The 13885-nt window shown below is 39.3% G+C and overlaps 1 protein-coding gene and 1 long non-coding RNA gene across 4 annotated transcripts in view; one reads left to right on the top strand and one right to left on the bottom strand.

The window, feature by feature from the left end:
• Nucleotides 1-2189, top strand: part of LOC148348085 (uncharacterized) — a 33230-nt gene extending 31041 nt beyond the window's left edge. The window contains exon 3 of the long non-coding RNA XR_015847514.1: nt 2058-2189. This is a non-coding gene — a long non-coding RNA (uncharacterized LOC148348085). The remainder of the gene's footprint in view (nt 1-2057) is intronic.
• The window catches only part of myo3a (myosin IIIA), a 76628-nt gene that overhangs the window by 6910 nt on the left and 55833 nt on the right, over nt 1-13885 (bottom strand). For 2 of the 3 annotated variants that reach the window (XM_088321908.1, XM_088321909.1), the window contains 11 exons: nt 13332-13461; nt 10995-11077; nt 10836-10877; nt 10690-10767; nt 10344-10549; nt 10163-10274; nt 9423-9585; nt 9276-9356; nt 9095-9218; nt 6961-8302; nt 4044-4188 (listed from right to left, as the gene is read on the bottom strand). In XM_088321908.1, coding sequence (XP_088178034.1) covers nt 4044-4188; nt 6961-8302; nt 9095-9218; nt 9276-9356; nt 9423-9585; nt 10163-10274; nt 10344-10549; nt 10690-10767; nt 10836-10877; nt 10995-11077; nt 13332-13461 — 2506 coding nt within the window. The remainder of the gene's footprint in view (nt 1-4043; nt 4189-6960; nt 8303-9094; nt 9219-9275; nt 9357-9422; nt 9586-10162; nt 10275-10343; nt 10550-10689; nt 10768-10835; nt 10878-10994; nt 11078-13331; nt 13462-13885) is intronic. The other variant, XM_088321910.1, reaches the window with a different exon arrangement.

Genomic DNA, 13885 nt, shown 5'->3' with positions numbered 1-13885 from the left:
TTACAAGTGGTCATTTTTTTCCCCCCAAAGCGCTTTGAGGCAAAGCTGATCCATTTCAGCCGTTGACCCAGGCGCAACCTTTGTCTCATTGAGCCGACCTGCATTTGCGTGGTTGTTTAACCTCCGGGTCTCTCCCTCGCTTTTAACTTTCCAATCGGGACTTTCAAAATCCCAACAATTTTTTTCTGCAACTAGCGCCAGTATCGGTGCACTTAACCTTGTCGTCGACCGATTTTTCTCAGCACCGACGTTCCGAATCCTTCTTGTTGACCTTCCTACGCTACATATTCTTAATCACGTTCTCCAAGTTTACAAACGGTTGCCAAAGGTCACTTTGTATTGCTGCCGATTAATTCCCGTCCGTAATTGTCACGAGACTCGATTATGCTTTGACGACCTTTCCCGTTTATTACGGCAACGCGAAAATGAAATAACGCGGGGGAAGTATACAGGTTGCCTCAGGCTACGTGCTTGGCAGAGAGAACGTCGGTAAAGGGCAAGTGCGAGAAATTATATCAGATGTGTGACATATGTGTTATTGCTTTTTCTGTTGTATAATTTTTCTACAAAATTTTATGGTATTTTTAATCGGTTTTCACTTTTTTGTGTAGCATTTACCGAAGTTTAATTGATCTTAGGATTTTGATGTACTATTTTTTTGCAGCTCGTTTATGATGAATGCTAAACAATTCTATTAGCTTTTCTGTGCGTAGTTTAGGAGGAAAAGCTCTTGGTGTTATTTTACAACAAAGACATTTAAAACATGTTCTTTGTTCCTTTATCTCTTTGTTTCATTATCCTCACTGTAAAATGTGGAACTGGAGTCATCCAATTTTGTTGTTACAATATATCCCATATTGTAACAATGACAATAAAGGCATATTCTATTCTATTATATCTTGGGACCGAGACATCACAGATTCAATTCCCAAATCCTCTAAGTTATATATCGAAGTGCCCCCGATGAGCAGGTAGGTGCCTTGCATGGCTGTCGCCACTATCTGTGTGTGAGTGTGTGTGTGAATGGGTAAGTGTGAAGCACTATGTAAAGTGGTTTGGAAGGTCTTCAGTGACTTGAAAAGCGCTATAGAAATGTAGACCTTTTACCATGATATTTGGTTTATTTATTCACTTCTTTTCATTTTGGTTTTCAGTTTTATGACTATGCTAATCTTAATTAGCTTCACTATGCCATATCACTTTGTTTGGATGGTATTAGTCAATACGTTAATAGAGGATAGGATTTTGATTAATTTTGGGGTTGTTTTTTTGCTGTTTATTTATAATGTATTATAAACGTTATTAACGTTTTTTAGTTTGTCTGTGTGCAGTATTATTTTTTTAGCATAGCATTAGCCATTTATTTGATAATAATATTCGGTATATATGCTAATCTTTATTAGCATTTCCATGAGGTTTTAATCTATTGGCATAACATTTTGTTTATTTGATAAGATTTTGACAATCTTTTTGGGTGTCTAAACATAATAGAAGTATTCAATTATTTTTTGGGTGTGTTTTTTTGGTGATTATATGATTATGCTAATCATTATTAGCTTCTTTATGCGTTTTGATTTTGTGATCATAACATTAGTCCATATTTATTTAATGATACGATATATTTTGGGTTTAATAAATATATATTTTTATTAGTGTTTGCTGCCCATTAGCGATTATGCTACCGTCTCTTAGATTCTCTATGTGGTTTCACTGTGTTAGCATTGCAATAGCTTACGTTTGTGTCAGGAAAACATTTTGATTAAATTAATTTTAAAATTCATTTTTATCGTGTTTTTTTGCTGCTCACTTGAGTTTCTGCGGTTGTCAATTAGCTTCTCTGTGTAGATTTACATTGTTAGCATTAAACTGGCATACTGTTTTTATATATTTTAGTTGCATTTTTATAGTTGTAGATTTTTCGTGTACAGCAGAGCATTCTAATTTGTCAATTTTTGTCCGTCAATTCAAAATTAAAAGTCATCCACAAGACTGTCAGCCTGGATGATTATTTCCCGTCACCTTCCCAAAAATTTATTTCTTATTTCGATGACACACAGGATAAGGAGGCGCTTCCAGTTAAACTACTTGACGTCCGGCGGCTCCCTGATCCAATCGAAGCTTCCAAAACCGGCGCACCGATACCATCTCCTTCCTTGAAGGCGGAAATAAAAGCTTCAAACGTAGACGCGTCGCAACAAAAGATGGATGAGTTGAAGAAGCACATACCACTGAAAATGTCCAAAATGCCACCAGTGTCTAATTGGTCTCGCCAGGGTGTCTCTCATAATCTTTATTGTTAAAAAATATACTTTTTTAATTACACAGAGATCCCTCGATTTTGCAGTTCACGGGGGCAGAAATACCCGTGAAAAGTGAAAATCCGTAGTAGCCCCCCTTTTTCTTTTTTTTCTCGGCGGCCTTCATCAGAGCGAACTTACCGACTTACCGAATGCGAGAGTGAACAAATTAACACCCAGAACTAATTTAAACTAGATGTTTTTTTGGATGGGAAGGGGGTGTGCGATTTGATCAAGCCCTGCCAACTGTTGACTGACAGAGTGAGAGAGAGAAAAAAACCAAGTGAAACCCATGACAAATTTTGTATCAGTCCATTTGCGGACAGAGAATGAGAGAGCAAGCGAGAGAGTGAGAGAGATACTTTTTTTGATAATTTCAAATTGTGTACGCCTTAAACAATTTTTTTAATATGTGAAAAAAATTATCAAAATAACTAGTTTTTTGTTTCACATAGTCTGTCTTTTATATATATAAATATATCGGAGCCATATCCTCCAAGTGCAGGAGTGTCAAACTCATAACTCGGGGGCCACACGATAGAACAAACATTCTGTCGGGGGCCGGACTAGTAGATTAAAGAGAAAGACAAAGGGAGATAAAGAAATAAGAGAAAGAGGGAGGGAAAAGGAGAGAGTGCGGGACAAAGAAAGAAAAAGAGAGGGGAAGAGAGCGCGAGAAACAAAAGACAAAAAGTCGTGAGGGAGGGGGAAAGAAAAGGAGAGGAAGAAAGAAATCCAAAGAGAAATAGAAAGACCGAAAAGAGAAAAGAAAGCGCGAAGGGTAATAAGAGAAAGAGAAGAAAGAGAAAAGAAAAAAAGGAAGTTTGAGCAAAAGAGGTTAAAAGACACAGAGTGAAAGAGATTGGGAGAAAGATTGGGAGAAAAGGGGTGAAAAAGAGAGAGACAGACAGACAGACAGACAGAGATAGACAGAGACAGAGAGAGAGACAGAGAGAGAGAGAGAGAAATAAATACAGGTACAGTGTCTTTGTGAGAGGCACCTGGCTTTGGCAACATTAAGTTGACATATTTCAACCTGCAGCTTGTTTTTCTCTTGCGCTTCTCTGAGTGTTGTCTCGCGGGCCGGATTCAATTCCTTAGCGGGCCTGATCTGGCCCGTGGGCCGCCTGTTTGACACCTGTGCCCTGGTGGGAGGTGGCTAGAGTCAAGAACACATTCCTTACTCTTTTTGTAAGATTGATACTGAGGAGGGGATTCCCAGCCCCCTCGCTCAACCCAACTGATGTGTTGGGAGTCATTAGGTGACGAAACCCCCTAATGCCGAGCGCCAAGCAGGGAGGCAATGAGTACCAATGTTGTAAGTCTTAAGTATGACTCGGCCGAGGTTTGAACCAGCAACCTCCCAGCCTCGGAGCAGGCGCCCTACCGGCTGTGCATAAATAAGTGCCGCGTTGTGTTTGTAAGGTTTATTATCACCTAATAAGGAAATTGCGATCATCAATAAAGGGAGCAATTGGCTGAGGTTGACACAATGAACTAACCTCCTGTAAACCCTCAAAGAGGAACCGGCATCCTGTCTTTGCAGCAATCACAAATGCTACGGTACTGAGATTTAATAATATCATTTACTTAATCAACAAAACGAGTATTGAATTGATGTTTCCCGGGTACGCCCCAGACCCCCCTAGACTCTCCAGCCACTGGGGTCTCACAAAATTTTGTGGGAGACACTGAAACATACTCATAAAAACCAGAATAATGCAGGGAAATGTTAAGGTTTCTTACGTGATTTGTTGATCTGGATCGCCAAACTGTTGACGGTATTCCCCTTGACGAACAAGCCGTTCCTCTCTGGGTCGGACTGATGGACCTGGATGATCTCAGACAACTTTTGTTGCAGAGCCACAAAGTTGCCGGTAGTCTTTTGAATCTGCAACAATCAACAACGATCAGTTCTTCAAGGCTGATTTGTTAAATAGAGAACCCTCATTTATTGGGGTAGTTATGTTCCAAAAACCACAGACATCCCCTAACTGTGTTTTCATTTTACTGTGGGGAATAAGATCCTTTTTTTTTTGCTCCCCTCTTTCTGGCATTTTCCCCAATATACACATCAAAAACAAGTTACTCTATTTCATGCAATAAAATGCACCTTATATATGCTTATGGATTTATTACGGTATAAATCAGTGCAATGATTGATGGGAATTAAACCCGGGTCACAGTGCAGAAACCCAAAAAGCTGAACCACTAGTAATGCAGATGCAAACAAAAAGGGTTTTTATCTCATCATCAAACTATTTGTCGTCAGTGCCAGAAACAAATGTTAGAGAATGGAGAAAACAGAAAGTTGTACAGACTATAAAGCGTACCCTCCAAAATTAGCCTTTTGTCTTGTATTTTTCATTAATCAGGCACGACAGACATTACCCATATTATTACAGTAAGACCTGCTGTAATAATTCGTCGATAATCATTGTTCATTTTATACACTTACAGTATAAAGTCGTGTAATGATTGTTCAATCGAAAAATGTCTGACAAATTAAAAAACATTGTATGCAACAGGAATTGAACCTGGGTCACGACATTTAGTTGCAGAATAAAACTAATAGATCACTAGTGATAATGATTACATAGAAAAAGAATTAGAACTGATCTCAAAATCACACAATTTTTGCTCGCGTTGCCAGAAATGAAGGTTATAGAATGGAAAAACAGAAAGTAGTCCGGAAAGATATAAATAAACCAATAAATAGCATGACGAGGGAACCAACTCTTTGGTCTGGTCTGTGTGATGATGAATCAGACTTTAAGTTTATTTAGATATCTTTCAGGAGAACTTCCTTTGTAAATTTGGCACTGTGAGTAAAAATAGTGGTATTATGCGATAAAAACGAATTCATTTTCATATGTTATGTGTAATATTGGTGGTCTAGTGATTAAGTGTTGGTATTCGACCTGAGTTCAATTCCTTTGTTTTGTGATATTTATGGTCAGCGATATTTTTAGATACATCAAGCATTTCACAAAGACGGTAGTATAAATATCCCTCGGTTTTAGCAGTTAATTGGGAGCAGATCCACCCGCAAAAAGTGAAAATTCGGGAAGTAGTGTCTCGCATTTAGAGAGAGAACAAATTGAAACTCAGTACATATTAGTTGATGATTTTATGGGGGCGCGTCTTGATCAAAGCCCTGCCGACAGACAGAGACGGAGAGAGAGAGAGAGAGAGAGAGAGAGAGAGAGAACAAAGTGAAACCCCGTATGTATTTTAAATTAGTCTATGTTTTTTTAGCGCACCTTGATCAAAGTTATGCGGCATAACGAAAGAGGGGGACACAAACTCTTCTCAACGAGATGCAGAACGCGCAGAGCAGGTAATATGAATTGGATATCTCAAGTCAAGAGGTGCTGGCCGATCGGCAAGAATATTGGCTGCCTATTACCATCCTCTCGTGCAGATGAGCCGGCACAGCGAAAGTGATTTTGTAAGAGCGGTGCAGTCCCTACAGGAATCATTTGTTGGTTTTATTTTTTTAAGATAACATATGCCAGACTGCTATTGGTTGACGTCATTTAAAATGGTGTCCTGCTAATGGTTTGTGTCACAGCAACATAAAAATACTGATACAGTGGGACCTCGCGGTTCCACGTTCGCGGGTTCGGAGCTTCCCAGGTCTAAAAAATAATAATAATAAAATAAAATAATAAAAAAACCATGTATTTATTTATTTATTTTTTAAAGCATTTTTGAAGGGGCGTCGCTACTTTGTGGTTCTACGTTCGCTGGTTTAGAGCTTTGCGGGTCTAAAAAAATAAATAAAATAATATAATATAATATAAAAAAAAAAAATCACGCGTAAGGACGTATTTGACTCACGCGTATATAAAAAAATATATATATTTTTATATATATATATATATATATATATATATATATATTTTTTTTTTTAAGCGTTTTTGAAGGGGCGTCGCTACTCGCGGATTTTCACTTTTCGCGGTGGTTTTGGTCCCCATTGACCGCGATAACCGAGGGATTACTGCATGCTATTGTCCAAACTACGTCCCACTATGCCTTTATTTTTCCGTTTATTTAGGAAATTAGTGTGCTTCATAAATACTAAGTGAGTCAGAGATAGGTTTTAAAAAAAGTTTAAAGCGGTAAAAAATAACCCAAGTTTTGGATCAACCCAAAGACTGGGTTTATTCTACCTAACGTTATAGTATGTACAGAAAAATACTGCAAAAAAAAAAGTATTTCTGTAGAAAAAGGAAAGCTTAGTTTTACAGTTGTTCTGTGTAAAACAACTCATAAAAACAGGTCGAAAAGATCTTATTTTCGACCTGTCTTATTTTGTATTGTAATTATTCCCTGTGGGTCCAAAGCTTGTGATGATGCTGTAAGAAGAAGAAAAATATAACCATGGAAACGAAAGTTATTGTTTTCAAGAAATTAAAAATGAGATATGGCCGTAACCAATAGAAAATCAGGATTATTTTTTAAAATAATGAGCCAATTTTATATTTTTATCTGTGGAAGTGGAATTTAGAAGCATTAGCTAATTAGCATTGGTTTCAATCCCTGCTATACGGCAATTTAACTTTGCGATCCCCAACTCAGAACGGATTCATGTTGGGTATACTCTAGTTTAAAGAAGTACCGACTCCAATTAAATAAATAATCAAATTTGAAAAGTGACCTGCTTGGAGAACACCTTTATCTGCTGAGCCTCCTCCCGTGCTGCCTTCTTGCTGGCCTTTATCTTCTTGCGCTGCCTGTAGCCTCTGAAGTTGGCCTGGATCTTCAGAGCTGCCTCCTCTTCTTTGCGGTTTTCCAACAGAACTTCAGAGGCATCAAAAGGCTCTTCTTCAAACTGGAGTTTTACATCATTTGGGGATAATGGTTCTTCGGGTACTGGTTCTACATCCTGGTCTTGGTAGGATTCTGCTTTTGCTTCTTGGGTTATATTTCCTTGCTTTTCTGTTTGCATTGGCTCTTTGTGCCTGAAGTTTCCCTGTAGGATAATGTTTGCCTTGGTTGCCTCTACATTTCCATTGTCCTTCTCCTGGGCATTGTTAATGGCGGCTGTCGGCTCAAATGGGTCATTTAAGTTTCTCCAAGGTTCCTTCTGACATTTCCTCTCTTTAGGACCTCTGAAGGTAGCACTTTTGAGGACAATGTCTTCCTTGGTCTCATCCAGGTCTCCATTGTCCTCCATGACATCTTCATCGGAAGGTTGCTTCTTATATAGGCTGTTGAGGTTCATCTTGGCTTCCTCATGATGTCGCTCTGTCTCTTTGACGTCACTCTGGAGAACAATGGGGTAGTTGGTCTTTTCCAGGTCTTCATTTTCCCTTAAAGCATCTTCATCAGAAGCTTCCAGTTCACATGGGTCATTTAAGTTTTTCCTGGGTTCTTCGTGAAGTCTCGTCCCCTCTTTGTGTCCTCTGAAGTAACTCTGGAGTACAACAGCATTCTTGCTCTTCTCCAGGCTTTCATGGTCCTCCTCCAAGGCGTCTTCATCAAAACCGGTTTCCTTGGTCCCCCCCAGGTCTTTATTGTCCTCCGGATCATCTCCATCAGGAGGTACCTCCTCATCCAAGTTATTGATGCTCCTCGTGGCTTCGTCTTGCACTCTCTTCCCCTCTTTTTGACCTCTAAAGTCACTTTGAAGGATGGTGGCCTCTTTGGTCTCCTGCGAGCTTGAGAAGTCCTCAAGGTCCGTCTCATCATCAGGCACTTGTGTGTCATCACTGTCTCCATCTTCCTCGGCTTCGAACGTATCTTCGTCCTCATCGTCAGGGCTCTTGGTACCTTCCTCTTCGGTTGGCATCTGGAGCTGAACTCCACTCAAAGTCTTCTTTCTCTCCCTCAACATTTTCCGCTGATGGTAGCCTCGGAAGTTGCTCTGAAGAACCACAGCGGCTTTGGATTCTTCGTCTTTGGTTTGTTCGACCAATGCTGAATGAAGGTCTTTGGTGGTGATGCTCTGATCTTGTTTCTCATGAACTTGGTTGGCTTTAGTCTTTGCCAAGGCTTCTCTAAAAAAAAGAAGCTCAAATCACACCACATCAGGTAAATAAAATGTCTTTTTCATTTTATATGTGTATTCATTCATTCATATACAGATATATATACACAGATATATATATATATATACAGATATATATACACAGATATATATACATATATATATATATATATACAGATATATATACACAGATATATATATATATATATATATATATATACAGATATTTATACACAGATATATATATATATATATATATATATATATATATATACAGATATTTATACACAGATATATATATATATATATATATATATATATATATATATACAGATATTTATACACAGATATATATATATATATATATATATATATATATATATATATATATATATATATACACACAGTGTTGGAACATCTTGTCAGAATTCATTAGGTGACCAAACACCCCCCAATTCTACTATGTATGGATAGATACAACTGTTGCATTTTTGCCATGGGGGCAGAAAATAAAATCCAAACTTCCCAGAGAAATGAATCAAAACACACAGCTTTTTTAGCGAGTAAGCTATCATATAATCATATGCATTTATATTACACATACAACCTATTAACTTCTATTTTTGTTGTTGTTTTAATGTTTTATCTGAAACGTAATCAAGTAATGTTTATATATCCCACTATATGGCAATCTCACTTTGCAATCCACACTTCAGAAGGGATTTGTGTTATACCCCGGGAGTATTTGGAAAAATTGACTTTCTAGAAAACGGACAGCAGAAGAATGGCTTCCAGGTCACACCGTTTTCTTTTGAAGCTCTTCCTATCCCTGTGGCCTCTGTAATGCGCCTGGATCTTGCTCGCCGCTCGATGTTTCCTCTCCACCGACTCCTTCAATTTCTTTTTGACCAGATAGGCCCTGCAGACTAAAAACAAACTTCATCAGATGTCCTTCCAAATGAACCGTCACAGTTTACTCTTACCTGCTTGAAATTGGACCACGAGAGCTTCAAGTCTTTTCTTCTCATCTGAATTTTTTTTTCGCACCTTGTAGCCTCTGTATGCTGGGCAAGCAAAAAACAGAAGTTCAAAAGAGGGTTGTGGTCGTCAACATGGCACGACGGACTAACCGGACTGCAACAGCAGAGCGCTGTGCTCTCGCTGCTTCAGCAGCCGGCGATAGCGTCTGGAGCCCAGCCAGCCTCGGACGCAGGCCTGGAGCACCACAATGCGCTGTGTGGCCTGCTGCACCATCAGGTTCAGATGCTCCACGTGGTAGTATTTAAGGAACACCTGGAAAGTTGAGAATTATTGTCAGGATATTGCACACATTTCTCACAAAGAGGATGGCAACCTGGTGGGAGTGACTGATCACACCGGCCAATTAACCTGACATGCAAGTTTTTGGAGTGCCCGGAGGAAACCCACACAAGCACGGGGAGAACATGCAAACTCCACACAGGAAGGCTTGACACACACACATATATATACATACACATATATACATATATACATATACACATATACACATATATACATATATACATACATACATACACATATACACATATACACATATATATATCCTACACGCTCCCTTCCGCCCTCAGGCTTGGGATAGTTTTTGATTTTTGTGTGTTTAGCATTTGGTGCTTGAGGGGGGTAGGGTAATGTCTAAATCTTCTACAACATTTCCCCCCTAGTGGGAGCAATTGGAGAGAGCCCCCCTGCACCTCAACAGTCCCAACACCTGGACTTCATTATTCCAGCTCTTTATATTTACCCGGTTTCCGTTTCCCTATATAAGTGTCCACCTGCCAATCGTGACAATTCTGCTTCCAAAATATGTTTGATTCATGTTTCTTCTGACCTTTGTCTTGCCCATGGCCCATTTGTCGAGCATGGCCTTCTGCAGGATAGTAGCACAAGTCTCGGGAGTCACGTCGGGCTCCTCGTCCGCATGGAACGCAACAATGTGATACCTGGCAAGAAATAAAATTGTCAACTGCCGGATGCAGGACGCCGGCAAAAACGTGTTTTTTGTCATAAACCTCTTGATGAAATTTGCAAAGGGAACACGGTGCGAGTAGCCCTGCCGGCGGATCTTGGCAGTCTCTAGGATTCCGGTGTAGCGGAGCTGGACCAGAACCTTCTCCCGGTCAAACTTGTTAGATTGCCGATCGTTGTTGGGCTTTATGCAGCGGACAAAGTGGGGCTGCCCTGCCACCATCTTGGAAAGAAGATCCATCAGGGAGTACTAGATAGACCGCAAAGGTAGAAATTCCGTTTTTTGGTGCTGAAATGTTGAATGTTATGGATCTGATGGATGACTTCATTGTCATCCTAAACGAACAACCACAGGGTAGATCAGTAGAGAGTCCATTTCGTATCACTTACTCTGAAGTAGGATGCCACGGTCTGTGTCCTCATGTTGGTGGTTTCGCGAGGGTGATAGGGCGTGTCCGGGTCAATCGTCTGGACAAAAGAAAAAGCATTAGTTATAAACAATTAGATATATTCCCTGTGCTCCATTAAAAGGTTACCTCAGTGAAATTAAATGAACTGTACAAGGTAAGCACTCCCATCTTTAGCAGCGAGGGAGGGAAGAGGAAGAAACAAAAAAGTTTGGAAAATGGCAGTAGAGTAGAAAACAAAAATGAGCTCCGGTAGGAAGATCAGATGAGATGGTGCTGACTCGGTACCTTGGCTAAGGTGAGGGTGCGTGTGGGGGTGCGCGGGGGGAAGAGGGTGTTGACAGCTTTGCCTTTTGTGTTGGCGAGGTTGCCTGGGAGAAAAAAATAAATAAAATAATTGAGTACACTTGCATGCAGGCTAAGAGATTGTGATCAACTGAAACTTCACACCCCATCTGAATTACCGAATATGCAATCCTTCTTCTTAAAGATAATTTAGATATAGAGCTTGATGCATAGGAGTTGAAACAGGAACATTCCTAAATGTAGTGCTAGGGGAAGGAGAAGATCAGGGCAAGCAAACTCTGACTCTTCTCCCGGATAACAAAATACATCCATCCATTATCTGCCCCGCTTATCCTCAGTAGGGTCGAGGGGTGCTGGAGCCCATCCCAGTTATCTTCGGGCATTGGGCAGGGGACACCCTGAACTGGTTGTAACAAAATACAATAAATCAAAATACTATCAAACAACCGCTGACGAATCCATCTTGAGCAAAGACAATATTGATTCAACTGTAGGGTCAATTGATGTTTACCATTGTTGCAAATGCATAATACATTTATCCTAACAGTTAGTCATTTAAATTTCTGATTGCTCACGTATTTACAGTATACACATCGGAGTAATGTAATTGCAAATTTCCCTCATCTAGGATATTTGTAATCCGGCCAAGTACTGAGGGAGTACAGACATCAATGCTACAGGCAAACTTCAGTTTACTCACTAAAAAAAGCTGTGTTTTGATTCATTTCTCTGGGACATTTGGATTTTATCATCTGCCCAAATGACAAAAATGCAACAGTTGTATCTATCCATACATAGTGTAAGTCTATGCTTTGGGCAATAAAAGATACGAGCAATTTTCATTTTCCGTATGTTGAGGTTTTGAGTTTTTCTTTGCCCTCATGTATGTTTTAGATCAGGGGATGGTGTAATAATAGTCTGTAGTTTGCAATAATCTGTGGTCTGTACAACCCTTTGAGACTCCTTGTGATTAAGGACTATACAAATAAACATGACTTGACACATCTTGTCATCACACAAGACGCAGTAATGGAGCTCGCATTAAAAAACAAAATAAAAACTAGAATATATAAATAAATGATAATGTAAAAATACATGGAGTCGGCACAGTTCTGAGGTCATGGTTTCAATCCAGCCTTCCTGTGCGGAGTTAACATGTTTTCCCGGTGCTTGAGTGGGTTTCCTCCGGGCACTCCGGTTTCCTCACACATTACAAAAACATGCATGTCAGGTTGATTGGCTGGTTCAAAGTGTCCCTATGTGTGAGTAAATTATGAATAGGTGTATGTCTCTGTGTGCTCTGCGACTGGCTGGCCAACAATTCAGGGTGTTCCCTGCCCACTGCCTGATAGCTGGGATGGGCTCCATCACCCCTGCGACCCTGCTGAGGATAAGCGGTGCAGATAATGGATGGATAGTAAAAATACATAGTTAATGCGAAAAATATAAATCAGTACTTATAGAATAGAACAAACAATAAAATAAAAATATACAACAATATATATTTTTTTAGAATTCAAAAATAACATGAATAAAAAAGACAGAATAAAAATAGATATTACATAGGAAAGTTTGAAAAATAAAATAAATTATACCATATAGATTAATATTCATGTATCAACAAAATACAGTACACAATTCAACAATTTCTTTATTGTCTAACATAAAGCGGCAATGACATTTTCTTTGCAATCTTGGTGTACAGTGTTTTCAAAGGAAGTTCAAGTATTCTCAATGTCTCCACTATACTTTATATTTTGCTCATTTGGTTACTAAACAAAAGAATGACTTTTAATGGATAACACTATTGGCACAGTGACCCCAAACCTTTGAGCAGTAATGTATGCATAAATAATGTCTAAATAAATACTTATAATTGAATTAGTAAATTCTAAAGTTAATTCAAAAATATCAAAACAATTAGAAATGATTATTTTAATTCAATAGTAGAAAACAGCGGAGACAGTGTTTGCTAATTTTTGAGTCCCTTTGTCATGTAAATGTAAAACATCTGCATTTATATAACACTTTTCAAGTCACTGAAGACCTCTCAAAGCACTTTACAATTTGCTTCACATTTTTCCCTTTTTACTTACACTAGCTAACCGATAGCACCCATGTAAGCCATGCAAGGCAACTGCCTGTTCACCGGGGGCATTAGGGGTTCAGTGTCTTGCCCAAGGACACTTCGACATATAACATGGAGGAACTGGGAATCGAACCTGCGACCTCTAGATCCCAAGACGAGCGCTTTATCTCCTGAGTTAACAAAATCATCGCTGCAACAAAAACACATCCAAGAGAAAAACAGAACAGTACCTGTTTTAGTGAGGGGATGGGTCACCAATTTACGGACCAGTTGGTTCTCAGAGGACCTGAGCAAGAGGACAATGTCCGCCGACAGCATGTCTCTGTTCTTGGCCAGGAAACCGGTGGCATTGTAGATCACCTGAGGATTTCAGGAGGACACAAAAGTACAAAATTTCCACAATACAAGGTGCACTAGATTGTAATGTGTACCTCCCAAAAATAAACTTTTGTGTTTTTTCCATATCTTAAGTGCACCAAACTATGAGACACATGGAATTAAAAGCAACGTAAGGGCTAGGCTTGCACGAGAAATAAAAATTGCCGTACTTGTGCAAAGATTGATCAGTTGAAATATATCACTGATCACAATTCCGTAATATTGGAGGCAACAGGAATTGAACCACGATTACAATAGGGAGCACACGGGATCCTTTCCACCAGCCCACTAGGGAAATAGATGACAAATAGTGACAACATGTGGAATGGCCCGGTGTTGCCAAACCACAATAAAATGAGAATGGTAAATGGTAAATGTTCTGCATTTATACAGCGCTTTGAAGTGG

This window comes from Urocampus carinirostris, chromosome 18 (assembly GCF_059441175.1).
Source record: "Urocampus carinirostris isolate Australia breed hairy pipefish chromosome 18, RoL_Ucar_1.0, whole genome shotgun sequence".
Taxonomy (NCBI): Eukaryota; Metazoa; Chordata; class Actinopteri; order Syngnathiformes; family Syngnathidae; genus Urocampus; species Urocampus carinirostris.
This window is presented reverse-complemented; position numbering and strand designations above follow the sequence as displayed.